Source organism: Eublepharis macularius, chromosome 13 (genome assembly GCF_028583425.1).
Source record: "Eublepharis macularius isolate TG4126 chromosome 13, MPM_Emac_v1.0, whole genome shotgun sequence".
NCBI lineage: Eukaryota > Metazoa > Chordata > Lepidosauria > Squamata > Eublepharidae > Eublepharis > Eublepharis macularius.
This window is the reverse complement of record NC_072802.1, coordinates 41523770-41546707: the sequence shown is the minus strand read 5'-3', so window position 1 is coordinate 41546707 and position 22938 is coordinate 41523770. Positions and strand designations below refer to the sequence as shown.

The 22938-nt window shown below is 43.1% G+C and overlaps 1 protein-coding gene across 1 annotated transcript; it reads left to right on the top strand.

Moving 5' to 3' along the window:
* The first annotated feature begins 318 nt into the window (after positions 1–318).
* Positions 319–21668, top strand: HPRT1 (hypoxanthine phosphoribosyltransferase 1). The gene is made up of 9 exons (XM_054996370.1): positions 319–497; positions 3625–3731; positions 6100–6283; positions 10012–10077; positions 11722–11739; positions 12322–12404; positions 16574–16620; positions 17552–17628; positions 20340–21668. Exons 1-9 carry the CDS (start codon positions 411–413, stop codon positions 20385–20387), a joined length of 717 nt encoding a protein of 238 aa, XP_054852345.1. The 5' UTR covers positions 319–410; the 3' UTR covers positions 20388–21668.
* Positions 21669–22938: the final 1270 nt, after the last annotated feature.

Sequence of the window (22938 nt, the reverse complement as noted above, 5' to 3'; positions counted from 1 at the left end):
AACAAAGAGCCATTGTGTGAAAATGTGTGTCGCTTAGAAACAAACAGATCAATAAAAAAAACCAGCTCAATAAAGCTGTGAAAAACATGTGGGAGATACGGGCTAAAGCGTTGTTTTATATATACATCTCTCAAAACCAACAGTTTATCTATGTGAAGCCATCAACCGCCTTTCCTCCTCAACTCAACGGAGCTTCTGAGGTATGATCACATGATCGTTCTCCTCAAGCCGCAGCAGCCAGGAAGGCGAGGGCTGCCGGGCGTGAGCGGCAGCAGAAGGGGCGGTGCTGCTCCGCCTCTTTGGAGCGGGCGGCAGGTCCCTGCGCCTCGCAGGCAGCAGTATCGCCGCTGCCCGCGGGTCCCAGGTCCTGTGAAGAGGCACCCCCCCTCCCTGCCCCCGCCGCCGGTGTCATGGCTGGCTACAGCGGTGCCGCCGCCACCTCCACCAGCAGCAGCAGCAGCAGCAGCAGCAGTAAAAGAAGCAGCCCCTGCATTGTGGTGAGCGCGGGTAGCTAAGACGAGGGCGATCTGGCGGGAGCGCGCACGGCCCAGGGGCCGCCGTGGGCCTTCCCCTGTAAGGAGCAACGTGCTCCTGAGAGGAAGGAAGGCCGAAATAAAGGGAGGGGATGAAAATGGGGAGAAGAAAATAGTAGTGGGGAGAAGGTGACTCCCAGAGAAAAAATTAAAAGCGGTCTTTTGAAGGGATTGGTTAGGTGGAGAGCAGAGAACCGGGTTGAGCCTCAGTTTCCCTTTCCTCCCTTGCAAGGTTTCTCTTTCCTGAAAAGGAAACTGATTGAAACGGGAGATGTTTCTGGGAGGAGAGGGGGAGCCCGTTTGAGCCTCGCCCAGAATGTGCCCCCTCCCCGAGATTAAAATTAGGGGCAAGACGGCTTAGTTATTGGGGGGGGCTTAGTTTGAACCTCTGCTCCTGAGGTGGTGGGGTAAAAGTGCCCCACCGCCAACATTAAGGCTGAAACCGGGACAGTGTGAAGGTTCGTGTGGAGGGTGAAGAGAGCGTGTTTTGTTACGTATGGGGAGTTTAGCGGAGGGGGGAGGGCTCTAATTTGAGCCATATTTTATATTTTCTCCACTCTATAATGTGTGTGTGTGTGTTCTCATCCAAAACGAGATTGAAAGTCGGGAAACAACAGGTTGGAGGGGAAGGGCTTAGTTATGTGGCCATGGGCTTCACTGGAACCTGAGCATCCCTTCTGTAGTTTGTAGGAGGCTTTCCCTCCTCCTCTTCCCCCAAGAAGTGGTTGAAAGTGGGGAAACCAAAGGTTCATGAAAGAAGAGGGGGTTTAGTTATGCTGAGGTGAGTTGAAGGGATTCGATTTTTTAAAACTTCATTTATATCTCCCCTTTCTTCCCAATGGGGACCCAAAGTGGATTGCCTCATTCTCTCTTCTCCATTTTTCCTCATAACAAACCTTGTGAGGTAGGTTGTGCTGTGACCGCCCATGATCCCCCAGTAAGCTTCCATGACATAGCAGGGAATTGAACCTGGGTCACCCAGATCCTGTTCCTCCACTCTAGCTACTACACAGTGCTGGCTCTCCAGCCTGGAAAGGGTTTATGGTGCAGTTCACTCTCCTCTACTCCCCTTCCCTTAAGCCTGGCAAGAGCAGGGTAATAACGCTAGAAATGTCTTTTAGACAAGATGGAGTGTCAGAGGCTTTGGGGACAGAAAATTGTCTATAGAGGTGCAAATATGTGACTGTGAACGGGTGATGATGACTAGAGGTTGTTTTGGTAGGGGTGGAGAGTCACAAGTTTCCCTTGGAGGAGTGGGGATATCTCGAGTCTTATTACATGGTTTGGGAGTTGGTGGGGCTAGTTTCTTAGAGAAAGATGCAGGGATCAATTTCAGTTTTGTACACTGTATTTGTGGGTGAAAATGCCTGCAGGAAGCAGCAGTATTTATAATCAGGTTAAAAAGGAAGGAGTTGTGAAAGTCACCTTAAAGGCCTTTGATACAGGAGCTCGTTGGGACTGGATGATCACATGTACCCAGGTGCAAAGGAACATTCTGGCTTGGAGGGGCATGCATGGTTTGGCAGGTGGGGTATCTGAAACAAAGAGTGGTGGGGGAAGTTTTCAGTGTGCAAGGAAAGCTCTGAACTATTATTGGGCTATTTTATGAACATATTTTGTTCTTGTATGGCTGGAGATAAGAGGTGGTGTAATACATTGCCTGACTATCCATGTTGTTTTTAAAAATAAGGAAGTCACTTTGCATGTCTTCACAAGGTTCAGCGAGGACATGTTAAACTGAGTTATTTCTTGTTCCTAGTGTGTAGGTTTGAAGGCATGTTTAGTGTTATTTTAGTAGATTCTGTTTAGTTCAACAGAACTAGCTGTGCTTGGAGTTTGATGCCATTATAGACTGAATGGTGAAACAGTGTTAAACTGAACAATGCAACACCATAACCTTGACACCATAATAAGTGTCTCCAGTGTTTTTCATTAGTTTCTTTGCAAGTCCTTAATGGGTTTCAAATCTTTCTTTTTGAAGACTTTTTCCCCCTTCACAGCCTATATGCTTATATTCTCTTGATATACATGAGTTAAGGAGGGAGAACTGTGAGGAAATACAGCTTCCGGCAACCAGTTTGATGAGGGGGTGTATAGAGAGAGAACCGTCACTGAAAGGAAATAGAAATTTGGGAACATCACTTGTAAAACTTGCTCATGAGAGAATCTTTTGTTTCCAGACCTGCTGAAATTTGGTTCTTGGAAGGAAGGTGCCTGACCCACACATCTTAAACTGAGGGAACATGGAAGAATGGACTCTAAACTGCTGAGGCTTGAATTCCTAAGTGAAGGACTTTCCCCCAGTTGTACACATTGGGATTTCCTTCTCTAAACCATGCATGCACCATAGCTCCTCTACTCTGTTACAGTGGAAAGGACAAAATAAAGTTACGGGAGGTGCTTCATCATAAACCTAGACCCAGCACAAGCCTTCTAAGAAATCTGAGTTTTGCTGCTTGAGAATCACAGCTGTTTCCATGTTTCACTTAGGTCTCTGTGGACATAATCAATTATTTTCATCATCTTGTTATTATGGGTTGGTCCAGCTCCTTTCTGGTGCATGGACATTGACTTGATACAGAGAGGAATTTGACATAATTTCTTCTTCTTAGGCACTGTGTTAAAAGCAAGTCTGCCTTTCCTTTGCAACCTAGTCCATTGTTTGTAATTATTGGGTGTTTCCCAATACACCTTTTAATTCATAAAAAATAATTCCTTCCTTAGTTGAATGTCAGTGTACAAGGGAGCAACATATGGCCTTGCTGTCATATAATTAACAAGGATACAATATGCCATTTTAATCCACAGTTTTTCAGGTTCTCATGATCTTTCCCAGCCCTGTATTTTGTCAGGAAATGCCAATTATAAAACCAAGGCTCTTGTATATGCAAAATACCGCACCCTTTTCAATGTGCTATAGCTCCCACCTGTTTAGTGAGGAATAGGATAACTTTTCTGCATATTACAGATGATCTTATTTGTTTGAATGAGGTATTTCAGTGTGCAGATCCTTATTTTGAAACTAGTACATACTGTTACCATTATTTGTAAGGAAAGTGTTTGGTCTTACCTTTTTCTGTTTTCCTTCCAGATTGGAGATGATGAACAAGGTTATGACCTAGATTTGTTCTGTATACCAAAACATTATGCGGATGATTTGGAAAAAGTCTACATTCCTCATGGACTTATTATGGACAGGTTTGTTTGACTTGCAGTATGTTCTAAAACAAATGTTGTAATAGAAGACTGTGTTTAGAAGACATTTCCATTATTAATAATTCTTGTTTTTTATTTATCATCCTTAACTGAGGGCCAGGGACTAGTTTACTTCCGTTAAGAAAAATGTATGTAACAGACCTCAGTGAAAAATGCAGTCTTAGAGGACAATCGTCAAGGTATATCTTTTGTGCCAAACCAGTGGTGACTGTGCATCTGGCTATAAGATACAGTTACCAGTTTTGATCCATTATGAGCAGTGAGTGAAGCATGCTATACTTTTACCTAGAAAAGTCAAGAATTAAAGTTTAATTCTTGTTGTGGTGCTTTCTAAGCAATGGTATGTTTATCAAAATACTTAATATAACCCCTGCAACTGTGTGACAGCCTTCCTGATAAAACTAGAAAAAAACTAACCAGAAACACTATCGGTATTACTTAAAATGTGAGGCTGGAGATGCTATAAAACAGGTAAGTTAGGCTTCAAACTTTTATTGAATTGCTTATTTATTCACATAATGAATCTAAGTTGTTATAATGAAGATTTAAATGGAATGTGTGTACTCGTGTTGTATGTTATTACATTATGTGTAACTTTTTCTGTCTTTTGCAAAAAATAAATTAAAGGTTTGTGGGAAGGACTGTGGCTCAGTAGTAGAGCATCTTCATTATATGTGGAAGGTCCCCGGTTCAATCCCTGGCATCTCCAATGAAAAGGTCTAGATAGTAGGTGATGTGAAAGACTTCTGCATGAGACTCTGGAGAGCCTACTGCTAGTCTGAGTAGACAGTACCGATGTTGGTGGCCAATGGTCTGATTCAGTATAAGGCAGCTTGTGTGCAAGTTTGTGATAAGACCTCCTTCATGAAAGATTACTGTTAATGACTCTTAAATTATCCTGATTCTTTGTTTTGGCCATGTTACTTTCAGGTGTCAGTGGGTTGGATGCAAAGGTGCTCTTCTGTATATGGCTGGAAGGGATCAGAGCCCACAGAAGAGCTATTTTGCAGCTTTGTGCTAGCACACTGTATGAAAAAAGTGAAAGTATGTCCAAAGCCATTCTCCTGCTTCTGGGAGATTCTGCATAAGCCAAAGCGTGAGAACTGCTGTGGAACCTACCTACGCAAACTCATGCGCAGATATTTGTGAAACAACCATAGCAAGTATTCTGTGCTGTAGATTATTTCTTGGATCCAACTTTCTGTCCCGCTGTACCATAATGTTCAACTTGTTTGGTGTAGTGGTTAAGAGTGCAGGACTCTAATCTGGAGAACCGGGTTTGATTCCCCACTCCTGCACTTGAAGCCAGCTTGGTGACCTCAGGTCAGTCACAGCTTCTAGCTCTCTCAGCCCCACCCACCTCACAGGGTGTTTTGTTGTGGGGATAATAATGACATACTCTGTAAACTGCTCTGAGTGGGTGTTAAGTCATCCTGAAGGGCGGTATATAAATCAAATGTTGTTGTTGTTATTGATGAGATTGCTTGTTGTATTTTTAAAAACACAAATTTAAAGACAAGAATGATGATCTGTTCCTTACGGATTTGTTTTTGGATTATTGGAATGATTATCAGTACACTCTTAAAACAATGTTAGGCTATAATATGCTTAAGATGCTCCGCTAATGAGTTAGGGACCCATAGACTTCACCACTATGTTGTCTGTTGCTTTAACTATGTGCTCCTATGTCAGCCCTAGAATTGCTTATGTTGTGTTTTGCATTTCTTCAACTCTGTATTGCTAGAATTGCCTATGTTCTGTTTCAGCATTTCTTCAACTCTGTATTGGATTCTTGCTAATGTTATGTCTTTGTAAACATGTGTGTATTTACCCTATGGCATTGTTTATGAAATTGTCCTTGATACTGACTGCAGTAATCTCACACTATGTAATCCGCCTTGAGTCTCAGTGAGAAAGGCAGACCATAAATGACATAAATAAAAATAAAATAAGAATGTTGGTTCAGTGTACCTTCTAAAACTGCTACGTATCTTTCGAAAGTTGTCCAGTAACTAGGCACAGACTTGGATTTGCTTTGGCACACACTGCTTTGTAAAATCAAGTATGTTTGGCAGTATTGCTATTAGATTAACCTTGAGATGTGAGAAAGCAGAAATGTCACTGATCAGTAAATAGTCCTATCCACTCTGAAGTGGGGAAGTAAATATACTATACTAGATGAGCAAGGGCTGTTAGTTTTAACTTGGTATGTGTATTTCTTAGCTGCAATCCCAGACAGTTATAAGTAAGTAACGTGTAATAATGACTATTATTTATGAAGAGACTCAACATTGGAGACTGTCTGGTAAATTGTGCCACTTCACCTAAAAAATGTTTCATCTTTCCACAGGACAGAGAGGTTGGCACGCGAAATTATGAAGGGCATGGGAGGACATCACATTGTAGCACTGTGTGTACTTAAGGGGGGCTACAAGTTCTTTGCTGACTTGCTGGATTACATCAAAGCTCTGAACCGAAACAGTGACAAGTCCATTCCTATGACAGTAGACTTCATCAGGTTGAAAAGCTATTGTGTAAGTGTATCCACACAACTCCCCATTTTTTTTGCCTTTACTTTCTGGAAACCCTCCTCTTCCCCTCAGAGCTGAGAGGCTTATTGAGCTGAGCTTGAGAGTGGGTAGATGCAGCAGTACATTAAGTCTCCTCTTGTGTAAGTAAGGGCTGTTAGTTTTATCTTGGTATGTATATTTTTCTTGAAGTTAGTTGAAGCCCCAGATATTTGTGCTGTTCTAAGGAAACATGTATAATAATAACAATGATAGTTACTATTATTTAAGAAGATACTTGACATTGCCTCTATCTGGTCCAAAGTTCAATATAAGTCATGCCGCTCCTCCTGGAAAGGTGTATAGAATCTCATATTGTGCTGAGCTTTGCTGTGATTCAGAGTGCAGTTCAATGTAACAGCTACACCTCCTCCCTTCTTCAGAATCAAGATGCAGTGGGTTTCATGTGCTGAGCTGGGGCCCTAGGACCATAGGTCCATTAACATTATGTAACCTGTCAATATAGTTTGGATAAGATGTTTTAAAACTAACCTGGAATTACTGCCTTTATACACTTACAAATAGTACAGCTCAGAAGAAGACAATTTCACTAGGTGAAACTCAAGTGGTTTTTTGCTAGCTAGTATGAAATTCAGGGGTATGTTTAAGTCTGATAGAACAACAAGTAAGATTATAGTACATACAGCAGGCAAAGGGGCCTGTGTATGCATGTCTTTAAAGTGTGCAGTGAAGGGTATCAGGATTTTCCGGTCCCAAACTGATTTTCAGAAACAATTTCAGCCCATTAGCTCTTACAGACACAGTGTGGAACAGTAACACTGACACTGCTTATAAATGCACACATGTTCTCTCTAGTATGTACATACATAATAGAAAGACAAAATTTCTGATCTGCAGGTCATTTTTTAGAACGCAAGTAGAACCTGCTGGATGAGGCCACTGGTCCATCTAGCCCAGGATACTGATGCACACAACAGCCAACCAATAACCCTGGAGAGCCTGACAAAGCGGGCATAGAGGTTGAGGCCTTCCCCTGCTGCAGCCTCCCAGTACTGGTGTTCAGAGGTTTGCTGCTCCCTTCATTTACAATGTCTAGTAGCCATTGATAGACCTCTCCTCCATGAATCTACCTAACCTCCTTTTAAAACTCTCTATGCTCAAAGACACCACTACCTCCATTGGCAGTGAATTCCATACTTTAATTACTCATTGAGTAAAGACACATTTCTTTCTGTCTGTCCTGAACTTATTTCCCAACCATTTCACAAATATCCACAGTGAACAAAGTCTCCAGTTGAGGTATTGTAGAAAATGACCCATTACAGTTAGTTGTTAGTCCAACAGGGGATATTGTCCTTGGCTTTAGAAATTATGCATTTTTTTTCTTTTAAAGCCTCTTCAGTCATTTTTTTAAAAAATAGTCTTACTTTATTGGAAGATGGGAACCATTTGTGATCCTTTAGTATAACATTTGTCAGTATAACATTTTGTAAGAAGTATTTAAGGATCTGAAAGGTAGCATGGAATACATTAGTTTGGGAATTTGGCCATCATACCTCTATAATTTTACCCCTCTTTTAAGTACAACCACGATTCCAGTGCGCAGCAAGAAAAACAAAAAAATAAATTGGAAACATAATTCGGTTGATCTGACTGTGAAATTAGCAATTAAATTTACAAAGTTGAAACTGCTGGCTTTGGAGGGCTTTAAAATTGGGTATTGATGTGGAATGAATGATTGATGGTTTTTTATTTCTTTTTTAAAGACAAGACAGCTACCAGCCAAGTTTTGGTGGCGTCCAGTTTGTTGTGATTAGGGGTATGCACCAGGAAAAAATTTGGTTTTCCCACTTCGGGTTTACCGGAAGCGGGAAAATGATTTATAATATCCCAAAAGCCGAAGCAGCTTGCTTTGGTATGTTCCATAAAGATTTGGAGCATACCGAAGTGAGGGGGAAAGCTGCCTGTTTCCCAGCCCCCCCCCCTCAGCCCCTCAATTACTCCCCCCACCCCACTTACCTGGCTGTGGAGCCAGGAAGAAGACCAGCTGGGCAGCGGGGAAACCTGGAGCTGCCTTCTCCCTGCCTTAGCAGCCAGCTGGGCGGCGGGGAAGCCCGGAGCTGGCTGGCTGCGCTGCCTGCCCACTCTGCCACCATAGCTGCCAGCTAGGCTGCAGGGAAGCCCAGAGCTGGCTCCTTGGCAGCCCATGCCGCCACCTCTGCTGCTGCAGTGGCCAGCTGGGCAGAGGGGAAGCCCGGAGCCGGTTCCTCCACAGCCACCACCACCGCAGCAACCAGCTGGCCAGTGGGGAAGCCCAGAGCTGCCTCCTCCGGCCCTTCCTGCCCCTCAAACGGCGATGGCCACGGCCATTTGAGGGGCAGGAAAGGCTGCTGCCACAGCCATTTGAGGGGCGGGAAGGGCCAGAGCCGACTCCTATGCTGCTGCGACGCCGCCTCCAGGGCCTGCAGTGGTCACCTGGCTGGCGGGGAAGGCCAGAGCTGCCTCCTCCGGCCCTTCCTGCCCCTCAAACGGCCACCGCAGTGGCCATTTGAGGGGAAGGAAGGGTCTCCTCCACCTCCTTCGCTGGCACCGCAGCCGTTTGATGGGTGGGAAGGGCTGGAGGAGACAGCTCCGATCTTCCCCGCTGGCCACTGTGGGCCCCAGAGTGATTGATGAGTTTCCCAACGGGAAAGGCTGGAGCCACTGCGCCTCCACATCCAGGGCCCACAGCAGCCAAGTGGGCAGCGGGGATGGCCAGAGCCACTACCTCCGCTGCTGCGGAGGCCAGTGGGAAAGTGGGAGGGCCCAGAGCTGTCGCCTCCACCACCGCAATGGCCCTGCTGGCCCAGGTAAGTGGGGGGGTAGGGCGCTCGAAGTGCGGAGGGGTTGAGCAAGCAGCAGGGAAAGGGCCCTTTAAACTTCAGCTGGCAGGCGGTGGGGGGATCCTCACCACCTGCCAACTGAAGCCAGCCCCAGCCCAAAGCTTCCCGAAGCAACTCGAATGCTTCGGGAAGCTTTAATTTGGGATTTCCGAATCGAGGCCAGCATGCTGGCTCCTATTCGTAAATCCTGAATCTTTACAGATCGGGTCCGATTCGGGTATTTTTCCCGAATCGGAAACCGGAAGTGCACACCCCTAGTTGTGATACATTTCAGGATTAAGTGCCTATAGAACTTCCTCCTATTTCTTTAAATTATGCACCCACCAGGAGATAAATGTTGCGCAAAGCATGACTGTGTGGCTAAGGGAGGTAGTGAGGCATTATCTTGGGTCCTGTGTATATTTCTGTAATAGCATAGGATAGATCTTTTGTATTTAAAAAGAATAGAGAATAGTTTCTTTCTGCTTTCCTTTCTGGTAATCCCTTCTCTCATCTCTAATACAGATGTTAGTCTTCCTGAATTGGAGCTATTTTAAGAAACCTTGTTGAAGAACCGAAAACATCCCCTTTTGCAGACTGCTGTTTTTTTCCACTGTGTCAAAGTTGCTTTGGGGAGGCTTAGTCAAGGTGGGGGTGAAGAGTTCCTATTGGGAGAAATGTCGTGTGCAGGATACATTTCTGTATTTCTCTGAGCTATAGCTTAAGAATACACTACTGTTTTTGTTCAGCATGTTAGATAGCTCCAGGGCTTATAACCTTTTTCTTTTTTCTTTTTTAAGGATCACAATTTAAATTTAGTTGGGATTCTTTTTAGAAAATGTATGCTAACTTTCTTTCCTATCTTAAAATTAGAATGACCAGTCAACTGGTGATATAAAAGTAATTGGTGGTGATGACCTCTCGACCTTAACTGGGAAGGTATGTCCATGTTTAAAAAGAATATTCATAAGAATGTAAGCAGAGCCCTGCAGGATCAGACCAGTGGTCTGTCTACTCCAGCATCCAGTCCCATACAGTGGCCAAGCACTGGAGGGTCAACAACAGGGTATTGTTTTATAGTTGATGTAAAGGACTGTGTAAACTACTGCATCTTTCAGAATTTACATTTTAAAAACTATATAGTTCATGGAAAACTCTTATTTTAGTCTAATAAAGATGAAATCATTTTAGAAGCAGTGCATTAATGTTGCTAGGCCCACTTACTTCTGGCTAAGTTGGCCAGTATTGCACATCACCATAGTCTTGGCATCCAATCAAAATTTTCTTACAACATTTGCAATTATGAGAGCTGGTGAAGGGCACTGCCTGAGAGAGCATTGTCGTCTTGTTAAAAAATCACTACATTATCCAGAAAGATCAGTGGAGTGTTCTGTATTTCTCTAAAGCATCTTCTCCTGTACTTGTCTCCTCTGTACATGCTTCTCGTGTATGCAGTGTCATTGAACATATTCTCTGTACTGTGCATATCACTGTACTTGATCTGGAATCTCCCCACAAGCTGTTACATTAATCTCTCATCACAACACATCTTCCCTCTCTTGGCCCTGCATTATAAATAAAGCCACATTAAAAATGCATATGTGGATTAATCATAACATATGAGAATACTGAAGATACATAATATGGTGGTTACAAGGAAGAGTATGAGGAAAGATGCCTCTAAGATGATTCCCATTTGTTTGTGATCTTGGGGAGCTGTAACAAATGCATTTTGTCTTGCTCCCATGCTGTCAGTTATTCAGTAACGTGTTGAAAAGTTGGTGTTCAAAGAATAGGCATGCATGTCCCTCAGTCCCTTTGCCTTTAGACAATTACACTGTCTCACATAGCTTTGCCTGTGCTTTAAGTCTCCAAGTCTTTTCTGGCAGCTGTCCTTGGAAATGTATCTATAACCTCAGTTGCCCACTTATCTTGCAATTGGGCCTTGCAACCTGTCCCTTTTTCCTGCCCCACCCCCTTCATGTGGATAGATTCATAGACATTACATTTCAGATAGCTCATGCAGTCTTGTTCTAAATTTCTTTTCTCTTTAAATACAAATACTGCCCTTGAAACTATGAGGAAGCACTTTCTGTTCTGAAGTCTGCTGTGGGGCTACTTGTGTTAAAAATTGCTTTAGATACGAATATTTAACTTTTTTTGTTAGATTATTGTCCATGTGAAGATACCTAAAACAGCCCAGAAATGTCAACTAATTAAAAACAGCAGGATGTTGCAAGTAATATATTTGATTTGTTCACACTTTTCCCCCTAATTCTCATCTGGATCTGAATCTTCATTGGGATCAGTAGTTTATTTTTTAACTATAATAAAGTTTCTGTTTTAGAGTCCAAAAGAATGCGCTAATGAGCTCTAGAAACTTAGGTAATTTAACCGCAGGGCATAATTTGTAGCTATATTCTGCGGGCTTGTTTCATAAATGAGGCATCTGCTTATATTTGTGTGCTGGTTAATTAGGGAAATAGTGAACAAAAAACAGTCTGAAAATGTTTGGATAAATAAAAATTGGAAATTAAGTTTCACTAAAATGATTCATGGGCCTCTATTTTTTTCCCCATCTAGAATGTCTTGATTGTAGAAGTAAGTACTGCAATTTGCATTTACTATTTTTACATGTATAATTTGAGTTAATGCTGTGTAACCAATTAGTCTTGAATCTAACTGCCCTGCAAAATCACATCTTTTTACTCTGGAATAACAGTCATCTGCTGGTTCTGGTAGTGACAGTCCTTGATGTGGATTAGAATAAGAAGAAGAGTTATTCCAGAAACCCAAAGCATGGTCCCTTATTGAAGTAACCACCACCAGAACACTTTTTTAACTTATAGGTTGATTAGCTTGTCTTCTAAATGATTATCCAAAAATGCATTGCTAAACTGCATTGTGACCAGCTGTAGCTTTCTGACTTTTTAATATTAAAAATACTTTTGTAATGGTAAAAACCACAAGAGATATGATATAGGATCAAGAGATACTGTATGGGATCAAGCTTCATTATGCATTCCAAACCCTGCAGTGGCAGCCATTTGTAGATATATTTTTACTTTATTTCTACTTGTTATGTATTTGACAAGTTGTTAATTGGGGTGGAGGTATGTATGTCTGAAAGTGTTATTTTACTTTAAATTACATTTACAAGGCTATCTCTTCCTTAATTATCAGGATATAATTGACACTGGTAAAACAATGAAGACCCTTCTGTCTCTGCTCAAGCAGTACAATCCAAAGATGGTTAAGGTAGCCAGGTATGTTTTCATTGCTATCAGTCCCATTACCTTTTTGTGAACTCCCGTGGAGTTTTTGAACAGATTGGAGTGGGGCTTTTGGTTATATTTTGGTAACGCCTTGGGATCAGTTGTGCCTCATATTCACCAGAAGGATTAAAAAGTCTGAGGGAAATATGTTAACTTTTCACTATTGCTTGGTTTGATCCCAATATTGGGTCTTGGTTATTGCTCTTGTGAAAAATATAGCTTCAGTTGGAAGCTATTGCCTTGCTTTCTTTGTGTTTCTGCTAAGAAATAGCAAACAACAGAGGAAGATTATTTGGTGGTATGCTTTTTACTACAGTGAATTGACAATTTAATTTTTTTATTCAAAAATGAACCTTACAGAAAATTATTAGAAGAACGTATGGCACAGACAGGCATTGCCACAGAGCGGCTGCTCCAGAAGACAAGCTGTGTCAAACAAGATCATAACCCTCTCTTAAATAGCTACACCTGATGGTAATGTTAAATGTGGTGTTCTTACTAGGGGTGTATGCTTCAGGTTTCCAATTTGGGTAAAATACCCAAATCGGACCCAATCTGTAAAGATTTGGTAATCCCGAATCAAAGCTGCCCCAAAGCATTTGAGTTGCTTCGGGAAGCTTCAGGGCCCAAGTTTAAAGGGCCCTTTCTCTGCCTCTTGCAAGCAGCAGGATTCCCCAGCCTGACAGCTGAAGTTTAAAGTCCCCCTTTCCTGCAGTTTACAAGCGGCAGGGCCCCTTAAACATCCCAACCCCAGCCTCATTCCCCCCCACTTATCTTGGCCCTGCTGCTTGCAAGCAGGAGGGCCTTTAAACATCCACTCCCCCACTCCCATTTACCTTGGCTCTGCCGCTTTCTGCAAGCCACTGCAGCCACAGAGGCAGTGGTGCGGCGAGGCAGCGGCGGCTCCGGCCTTCCCTGCTGCCCTGCAGGGCTGTGCGCCGCTGGATCCGGCCTTCCTGGCTGCCCTGCGGGCCACTGCGGCCCCAGAGGAGGCGGCATGGCGGCTCCGGCCCTCCCCACAGCTCTGTGGGCCCGCACAACAGAGGAGGAGGCTGAAAAGGTCCTTTCTGGCCCTCAAATGGCCACCGTGGAGGCCATTTGAAGGGCAGGAAGGGCCGGAGGAGGCAGCTCCAGCCTTCTTCGCCGCACTGCGGGCTTGCGCAGCGGTGGAGGAGACCAAAAAGGCCCTTGCCCCTCAAATGGCCACTGCGGCAGCCATTTGAAAGGCAGGAAGGCCCGGAGGGAGCAGCTCCAGCCTTCTCCACCGCCCTGCAGGCCCACGCAGCAGCAGAGGAGGCCGGAAAGGCCCTTCCTGCCCTTCAAATGGCCTCCATGGCGGGCGTTTGAAAGGCAGGAAGGGCCAGAGGAGACAGCTCCAGCCTTCTCCACTGCCCTGTGGGCCCGGGCAGTAGCGGAGGCCAAAAAGGCCTTCCTGGCCACCATGCAGGCCCGGAAGAGGTGGTGCGGCAGCGGCTACAGCCCTCCCCACAGCCCTTCAGGCCTGGAGGAGGCAGCGGTGGAGGACGACAAGGCAGCTCTGGCCTTCCCCGTCCAGCCAGGTAAGTGGGTTGGAGGGGACGGGGTCTAAGGGTGTGGGGGGGTAGGGGTGGGGGGGTGCTGGGAGAAAGCCCAGCCCCCTGAATCACTTTGGAATGCTCTGAATCTTTATGGAGCATTCTGAAGCAATTCAAATACCCGAACCGCTTCGGGTTTGGGGTATTTCCTAATGTTTTTCCTGCTTCGGGTTTATCCGAAGCAGGAAACCCGAATATTTTCAGGGTGCGCACCCCTAGTTCTTACTGCAAGACCCTATTCATAAACCATCTTAAATTCTTACTTTTTTGCTTTCTTTATGGGTTTGACACTTACCTTCTTAAACAAACATACTATATTTTTCTTACTCTTAACGGGGTTTGAAGTGCTGTGTACGTTGTGTAGAGCTCAATTAAACTGAAGTCATTATTTTTAAATACCCTGAATCCCTGAAGCCAGTGAATCCCTAATCTGGCAGATTCCCAGATGTCTGAGAGAAAGCCCTTGGCCCCAGAGGAAACTGAAGTGGGGCCCGTGTTTGTTCATAGAGGATCTTTTTTCAACACCAAGTGAGCTGTGTTCATCTGTATTTTAGGATGCACGGATGGTGCTTGGGCTTTGGATAGAGAGAGTCATACTGCAACCTGCTAATTGTTTCCATTTCTAAGGATTCCAGGGCTACAATTGTGCCAGATTAAGTTTCCACACAGGAAAACTTTAAAATAATTGTTACATATAAACTAACAAGCCTGTTGGTTTTAACATTTTAATGTGTTAGTGGTAGGTATATCTCAAGTATCCTGCAGCTTATCAGATTTATAGTTGAGTATAAAAACTTCTAGCTAGTCTTTGTTGCCGTAACAACCTCCAAGCACCTGAAATGACTCAGGGTGCCAGTTGTTCTTAGTAGTCCTGGAATGAACTCAGGGTGAGGCTGATAACATGCTGTCAGTCTCTAAAAGCCATACAATACGTTGCCGAGCGCTCCTTTTCACTGCTTGTTTGTGAAACTAGTAGAATGGCATTTGTGTGAGAAGGGAAGTAGTATGGCATTTGCCCAGATAACTTCTCAACCACAAAGGTTGAGTAAAGATTGAATGGGGTTGCACTCTCCCTAAAATAACAGTGCTGCCACTTGGGGCGCTGTTAGATCCATATATTGTCGAAGGCTTTCACGGCCGGAGAATGATGGTTGTTGTGGATTTTCCGGGCTGTATAGCTGTGGTCTTGGCATTGTAGTTCCTGACGTTTCGCCAGCAGCTGTGACCGGCATCTTCAGAGGTGTAGCACCAAAAGACAGAGATCTCTCAGTGTCACAGTGTGGAGAAGATGTTGGCAGGTAATTTATATCTACTCAGGAAGGTGGGTTTGGGCTGAGTCATCCTGTAAGAGTTTCCCAGGGTATGGAATGCTAATGGAGGGAGGCGTCACTGTATCCTGAGGAGGTTCTTTTGCATATGGATTGGTGTTTGATATGCTAATCTTCTCTGCAGGGCTATTGTAGGGTGTAGAGTATTTTGTTAGCCTGGTGTTTTTCAGGACTGGAAACCATGCTCTATTCATTCTTATAAATTACCTGCCACCATCTTCTCCACACTGTGACACTGAGATATATTTGTCTTTTGGTGCTACACCTCTGAAGATGCCAGTCACAGCTGCTGGCGAAACGTCAGGAACTACAATGCCAAGACCATGGCTCTACAGCCCGGAAAATCCACAACAACCAATGTTAGATCCATGCTTTACAGATGGCATTTTGGGTCTCCACTGTTGCACACATTGTAGGGAACACATCTTGCTTGTCTTTAAAGGACTTTGTTGATTGCATGTTTGCTTCTGGGTGGAGTTCAGTCTCCTTTAAGTACACCAGTCCATTACTTTAAAGGATCCCTTGCTCTTACATATACCAGTCTGTCAATTAATATCTTCCAGTGGGGCCCTGCTGTGAGTCCAGGTGCATGGTTTATTTGAGACATGGCCTTTTCTGTAGTGGTACATGAACTCTGGAATTCCCTTCCTACAGAGATCTGCCTCATGTCTTAGCCTTTTAAATGCTGGGTTCTTAATCACTTGGGCTTTGGGTTGATTTTTGTTATTTTTGCTATATGTATTTTTATTAGAGGTATATGTGTGGTTTGCTCTTTTCTCTTCTTGCCCCACCTTTGATTTACTTGTTTGGATTATTTTTATTGTGCCAAGTTGATGTTTGTGTATGGGTTGTCATTGACTTATATATTGTTCCTGCAGTGTTTTAATAGTACTTATTTTATTGTTAATCGCCTTGGAAACTTCTAAATGTGCCACTTTTCCCATCAATCATGAAAGCTGCAACCGAGAGGCAGGAGAAAAACTGTCTTTTCTGCAAAATAAAATTCATTCTTTGCTATCAAAGTTTCCTGGCAGTGCAGCAAACCTGACTTCTTCCTCTCAAGTCAATGAGCAACCTTTAAAATATACAGAAAGTTTGACTAGTGGATTGTTTCTATAGGCCTCTCTAGTTTTTGATCGGATGTTTATGCTATGATGTACATGTGAGAGAGGGCAGAACTTGGTGATTAATCAAGCCGCTACAGCTGAATTTTTAAAATTCTTCCTGCAGTTAATTTTGTTTGGGGTCTTTTTAACAGCTTATTGGTCAAAAGAACACCTCGAAGTGTAGGATACCGACCTGACTGTAAGTACACTTAATGTAAATGTTAGGGGTATCCATATTTGGGGGTGTGGGGTGGAGGGAGAAAGATGTGACTAAGAATCTTATGAAATGAGTAGAGAGAAGATGGTAGTGGATACAGCAGGAGATGGGCCCAATTAAATTATGTGATCTGGGTTGTACAGATTTAGATTGTATTCTGTGCAATTTAGTGTGTGTGTATGTGCCGTCAAGTCACAGTCAACTTATGGTGACTCCAGCAAGGGGCTTTCAAGGCAAGTAAGAAGCAGAAGTGGTTTGCTAATGCCTTCCTCTGCAGAGTCTTCCTTGGTGATCAGCCATCCCAAGTGCCAACCCTGCTTAGCTTCAAAGGTCTGATGAGATCAGATTATACCATTCTGCCTTCCCTCCCATACAATCTAGTAGCTTGCTGTATGTTTGAGAAGGAACAACTCTCTCCACGCCACGGCATGTCTTGCCTTCTCAACCAGTTTGGAGAGACCCTTCTGCAGGTCTTCAAAATCTACCTTGTTTTTCATCATCCTGAATAATTTGGTATCATCCATAAAATTGGCGACTACCATACTCAACCCCAATTTCAAATTATTTATGAACATATAGCACTGGTCCCAGTACTTTAGGACTCCACAGGGCTGTTGTTTTTGCAAAATGGAGAATTAGAGAATAATATAAGCTGCTCCATGTTCCTTGGAGGAGAAGCACAAAATGTGATTAGTATTAAACTCTAGATTTTTCTGTGCTAAAGTGTCTGTTTATGTACTGGATTTGTAATGCATTGGATGTATTATTCTTTTTAACTTATGGCAAATAGTGTTTTGGGTGCAGCATTGCTAACTTAAAGCTTGAATTGATCATGAGCTGGCTTAGATGGTTTAAGACTGTTGTCCAAGCACTGCTTAAGTTTAATTTATGGGTAAACTATTGTTCTTTTCAGTTGTTGGATTTGAAGTGCCAGACAAGTTTGTTGTGGGATATGCTCTAGATTATAACGAATACTTCAGAGATTTGAATGTAAGTAATTATTCAATATGCATTTCCTTGTTTAAAATAATAGAAGAGGAAGCACTTGTTCTTACCCCTTTTGAATACCAGCATCAGTGCTTCTTTCAGTGATGACAAGACAAATATCAGAGCAACAGGAGCCGTGGAAGTGAAGCTAAGAACAGCCATGCAGGATCCAGTTTAATGGCCTAGGCCAGGGGTGGCCAAACTGTGGCTCGGGAGCCACATGTGGCTCTTCTAGACATACTGTGCGGCTCCCGGAGGTCACTGAGTATCGCTGTGGCCATACATTCTATTTTAGTCTAGTTAATTTCTCTCCCTTTCCTCCTTTTGTTCCATGTCTTTCCCTTCCTTTCCTCCTTTCTTTCCATGTCTTTCCCTCCCATTTCTTTTCCTTCCTTCTTTCGTTCCATGTCTTTCATATTTTCAATAAAAATGTTGGGGTTGCTGGGTCTGACTCAGAAAATATCTGGGACCTTTGGGGGTGAAGCCTAGCAAGGAGGTGATGTTACTTTTGTGATGTCACTTCCACATCAAAGGTCACGTGATGGCTCTTCCCAAGCTCCACCCCCTCCGATGATGGCTCTTCCAGCATACTGCACCAAACCCCACCCCTTTCTGTGACGTCACTTTCAGGACACTCCCCCAAACCCACCTCATCTGAAGTCACTTCAATGCATAATGTCTTGTGGCTCTCAAACGTCTGACGTCTGTTCTGTGTGGCTCTTACATTAAGCAAGTTTGGCCACCCCTGGCCTAGGCAGTCCAGCAACTGACCTGGAAGGCCTACAAATGGGATATGGAAGTCAAGCTTTTTGGTGCTCTTGCCTTCCTTCAACTGATATTTAGAGCTATTCTATCTTTGAGCATGGAGGATCTTGTTTAGGGCCCTTTCATGAATCTGTCAAATGTAAGTTAGTGGTCATCACTACATCCCGCATCAGTGAGGTCCACAAAATTCTACATTGACCCTCTGCTTCGGTACAGCAGATTTGGGGAACCTAAGACCAAACAGTTCCTTCCAATTTACAGCCAACCCTGTTAATTTGACACCAGTTTGGGGTTTTCTCCAGCTCCGTACTGGCAAGTAGTGCCAGTTAAATACGGTATTTCTTGAGATGGAGCCAGAGTCCAAATGGTGGATTAGGGAAAGGGAGGGCCATTTCAGAAATCACAAGGGTACCTTCCTGTTGTAAGGTAAGCACAATAGTCTTTATCGCTTTAAACTTTAAATTCAGCCAAAGTGGTGCTCAAATCACACTGCTGAGCCTCACATTTATTATCACCTCCAGATTCCATTAACATTGATTAAAATGCTCACACTCATACACACATTGAAAGGATGAGGGGGAAATGTGCCCACTGTTTTTCTCTACCTTGATCATGAATACAAAAGGATGAACTTTGAAGACTCAGTTCATACACAATTAATTATTCCTGAGTAGTATCCTAAAAGGAAGTGGAGATTGTGACTACTTCTGTGGAAGAAGCAATTCAGCATCAAAGACCTCAGAGCTTTCAACCTGTTCTTATTTCCTGAATTAAGCTTTCAAGTGAGGCTTCTGGGCAAAGAATACTTTTAACCAGGGCTTTTTTTCAGCTGGAACACGGTGGAACAGAGTTCCGGAACATCTTGAAAATGGTCACGTGGCTGGTGGCTCTGCCCCCTGATCTCCAGAGAGAGGGGAGTTTAGATTGCTCCCCTCTGTCTGGAGATCAGGGGGCGGGGCCATCAGCCATGTGATAATTTTCTCCGAGGGCAACCTACTGAGTTCCACCACCTCTTCTCCCAGAAAAAAGCCCTGCTTTTAACAGTTGTAAAGTATGAGTTTTTAAAATGGAAAATTAGAGCTTAGTGAAAACGGAATAGTTCAATATTGCATGTAGTAGAATTGCATGATTGCAGGACTGTGAGAAAGAAAACTTCCATAGCACTTTTCACATTAAAAGTGTTTTATGTATCTGAAGAGCTATTCCCTGCCATAGGAACCATTTCACTTAACTAAGATTTACCTCTGAAGTGTTGCTTCATATCCAGCCACTATCTTAAGTTATTCAACAGCACACAAAGGCTGTGGATCTTCTTAAAGAGATCTACTCTGTTTCATCCTTTCTGGACTTTTGACAGGTGGTTCTTTTATAAAGCTGCCTTTGGGGTTCCTTGGCTCTTGTTAGTTGCTGTGCTTGGATCACTTACAGTAGGCTTGAATTTTTAAACTGTTCCTTAGCCACCCGTGTATATGGGGTTTTTTGCCAAAAGTTGAGATAAATATGTTGAAATATCAAAATGCGTTAATGATAGCAGGTTTGGGGGGAGTAGCTATATATTGTAAGGGTAAAAGAATCTATGAGCACTTTGTCAGGATGTAGGAGACAAAATTTGCCCTCACTGCAATAGTAAACCTCTTCCCTGTAGGAGTAGGGGAAAAAACCCCACTTCTATGAGTCCCCATCAGGCTGGAAACTAAATCAGCTCCCTTTCTCTAGTGACTCCAGTATCTGGGTCCAAGGTAAGATATTGCCCTCTCTCAGATGTATATAAGATTGCATCCAGTTCATGCCCCATGGCATTTAATGGGAGCCACAGTTCTAGCCACATCATCATTCTGTTGCTTGGTCAGCTATATCTTGGGGACAGATAATGGATTGAATAAGCATCTGCAGAATGTTAATCTGTTAAATTTCTAGTCCTTGCAATTCTTGTGTTTTCTGCATTTCAGCACATTTGTGTGATAAGTGAAACCGGGAAACAGAAATACAAGGCATGACAGTGCTGTTTCAAGTGCAAGAGCTACAGGACTTTGAAGCATATATCCACAGCGCCCATCTTCCACTGCCTTAGGCTCTGGTCACCAGCTTAAAATTGTGGAGTGCTCTAGCCTTGTCATTTGCTTGCTATAACTTATTGCATGTACAGTATGGGAACCTTGTCTTGTTGATGTACATTTGAAGAAATGTCAGACAGTGCAATTCTGCACTTTTTTTTTTTTAATTTGCACTATGAATCCACTGATCCTAGCTCCTCCCCAGTCCCTACTGGGGATTTGCTGTGTGTTTCAACTCAAGTTTAACTCAGTCATAATTCTTCATCTTCCTTCCATTTAAACCTCCTCAGCCCGGAACTGAAATAGTTATAAGTACTGTAAATGTATAAGGCATTTTAAGATGGGAAATCTATATTAGTAATATTTTTTTAAAAAATAAGTAATTTAAGTTTTATATTGTAAAGAATGCAGGAACTGGGGTGATTATTGGATAGCTGCTCTAGCATGGAGGTGACATGGGCTACAAAAAAAGAGATACAAGTGGCCACTGTTGGTGACTTGTGTGCTCTCAATGGAGGATCGGTGATCTGCTAATGGCTTTTTCTGGAGTTACCTTACTGAGTGGAAAATGCCATTTTGACCTGAAAAGAGTGTGAGTGACAAAATTGAATGTTTAAGCATTCCACTTAATTTTCTACTGCCTGGAGGATTGGTGGCCCAGTCCGCTGCAAACTTTGTCTCCTAAACCCCACAGATGACAGGAATCGTTCCAGGATTGCACCTTAGTTTTCCTGTCCCTTGTTCGTCAGTTTAGCAGGGTTGTGTTTCACATCTAACCATTTTAATGTATTTTACATCTACAGAATACAATTATAATGCTAACTTTATGAAGTGCGCCAAAAACAATGCACTTTTAGGTAATGGCTATCTCTCCAAAGGTAGCACTTACTCCATCTGCTTAAACATTTCTGGCACTTTTCACCAACAGTCGTCTCTTTTCTATCCATGGAAGCAAAATCTTTGGGCCAGGCAGTGATGCTGCTAAGATCCAGTATTTTATTGTAGGTAAAACTAATTACAATACCAAGGAAAGACAGGTACAATAGTTTCTGCTCAGATAAGATTTCAGTTTGTTGAAAAGCAGTCTGTTCTGCTCTGGCAAAAATAAATAGCAAAGAAGAACTGTTCATTAAACACCCATGTGTGGAAAAGCAAAAGATGCTTTGCAAGTTATGTCTTTATTTTCCTTCCCTTGTTTTTATAGAGAGGACTTTTTAAATTAATTTGATTCTATAAGGCTTTTTATTAGTGGGTACTACTTCCACTCTAACATCTGCACCAGAGGTACATATTTTAACAGGAGAAGACAACTAATTTGCATTTTTGTTTGCATTTACTTTGGCTCCTTGGATAATCTGCTGTTCTTAGGTTTTTGTAAGCTGTTGAAGGACATGTCCTGCAGTTGTTTCTGTGCACCGAAAGCCTCAAGAGACATTTCTTATCTGGAATGGGAGAAGTAAAAGTCAGTGATAACATTGGAGTTCAGGATTTACTCCAGTATTGGTCTCCTGCCCTTTGACAAAGATTATTGCCCTTTGGCACAGGAGAAATACTTCACAAATCCTATTGTGAAGTATTCAAGCATTAAGTGCCTCTCGTTCTGAAAGTGGAAATAAACTACCAATTCCTTATTTGAAAAATTGGGTATATTCTACATTCTGTTAAAGCTAAACTTGCATTGGCTGGTTCCAGTCAAAGTAGACCATGTGCTTCACATGCCAATGTCACCACCAGCCTTCGTTGTTTTTTTTTAAGATCACTCGTTTGGCTTCCTGCCTACTAGTTTTGAGCCCCCCTCCTTTCAGTGCCAGCTCTCCTAGTACTCTGCTCTGTTCTGCATGTTTCCCTCAACCTACAAGTTTTCCTGACCTTAAGAACATCGATGTTTCTTCAGAGGATTCATTGATCTGCTGCTGCTGCTGTCTTTTCTTAAAATGCCTCCTCTCTTAACCCTCCCTTAAGTTGTTTTTTTGTCAAGCCTATTCGGTATCTTTCTTTTTGGTTCTCCCAGTGGCACTTCAGGATACTGGAAGCTCCAAGTGTTGCATGAGGATTAAATGCCTTGTGATACTTTACAGACCACACTGCAAGCCACTCCCACCCCACCCTGTAAAAGATTGAAGGGTGTATGCTCTCACACTAGCTCACTCAAACATTAGAAAGGGCAGCTGAAATGTGGAATTAGAGGTATTTTTGCCAGCCCAGAGAAAACGAGGGCTAAAGCAATCTTGTTACAGGTACCATCTTCTCTTTGTTTTTGCAGAGGTGCAAGAAGGAGCAGCTAGGGCAGATAGGAGCAATTGATTGTAATGGGTGGAGGACTAGCTTCATCTCACTTAGAGCTGAGCTATTAACCTATTCCTTCCTGCCCTGTTTTGATTTCATGCTTGTTATTTGTATATTTAGGTTTAAATAATCCTCTCCTCCCTCCCTTTGTTTCTAACTATATGCATCTACATATTGGTAGGGGGAGGAGGCCCACCTCCCTAAGCAG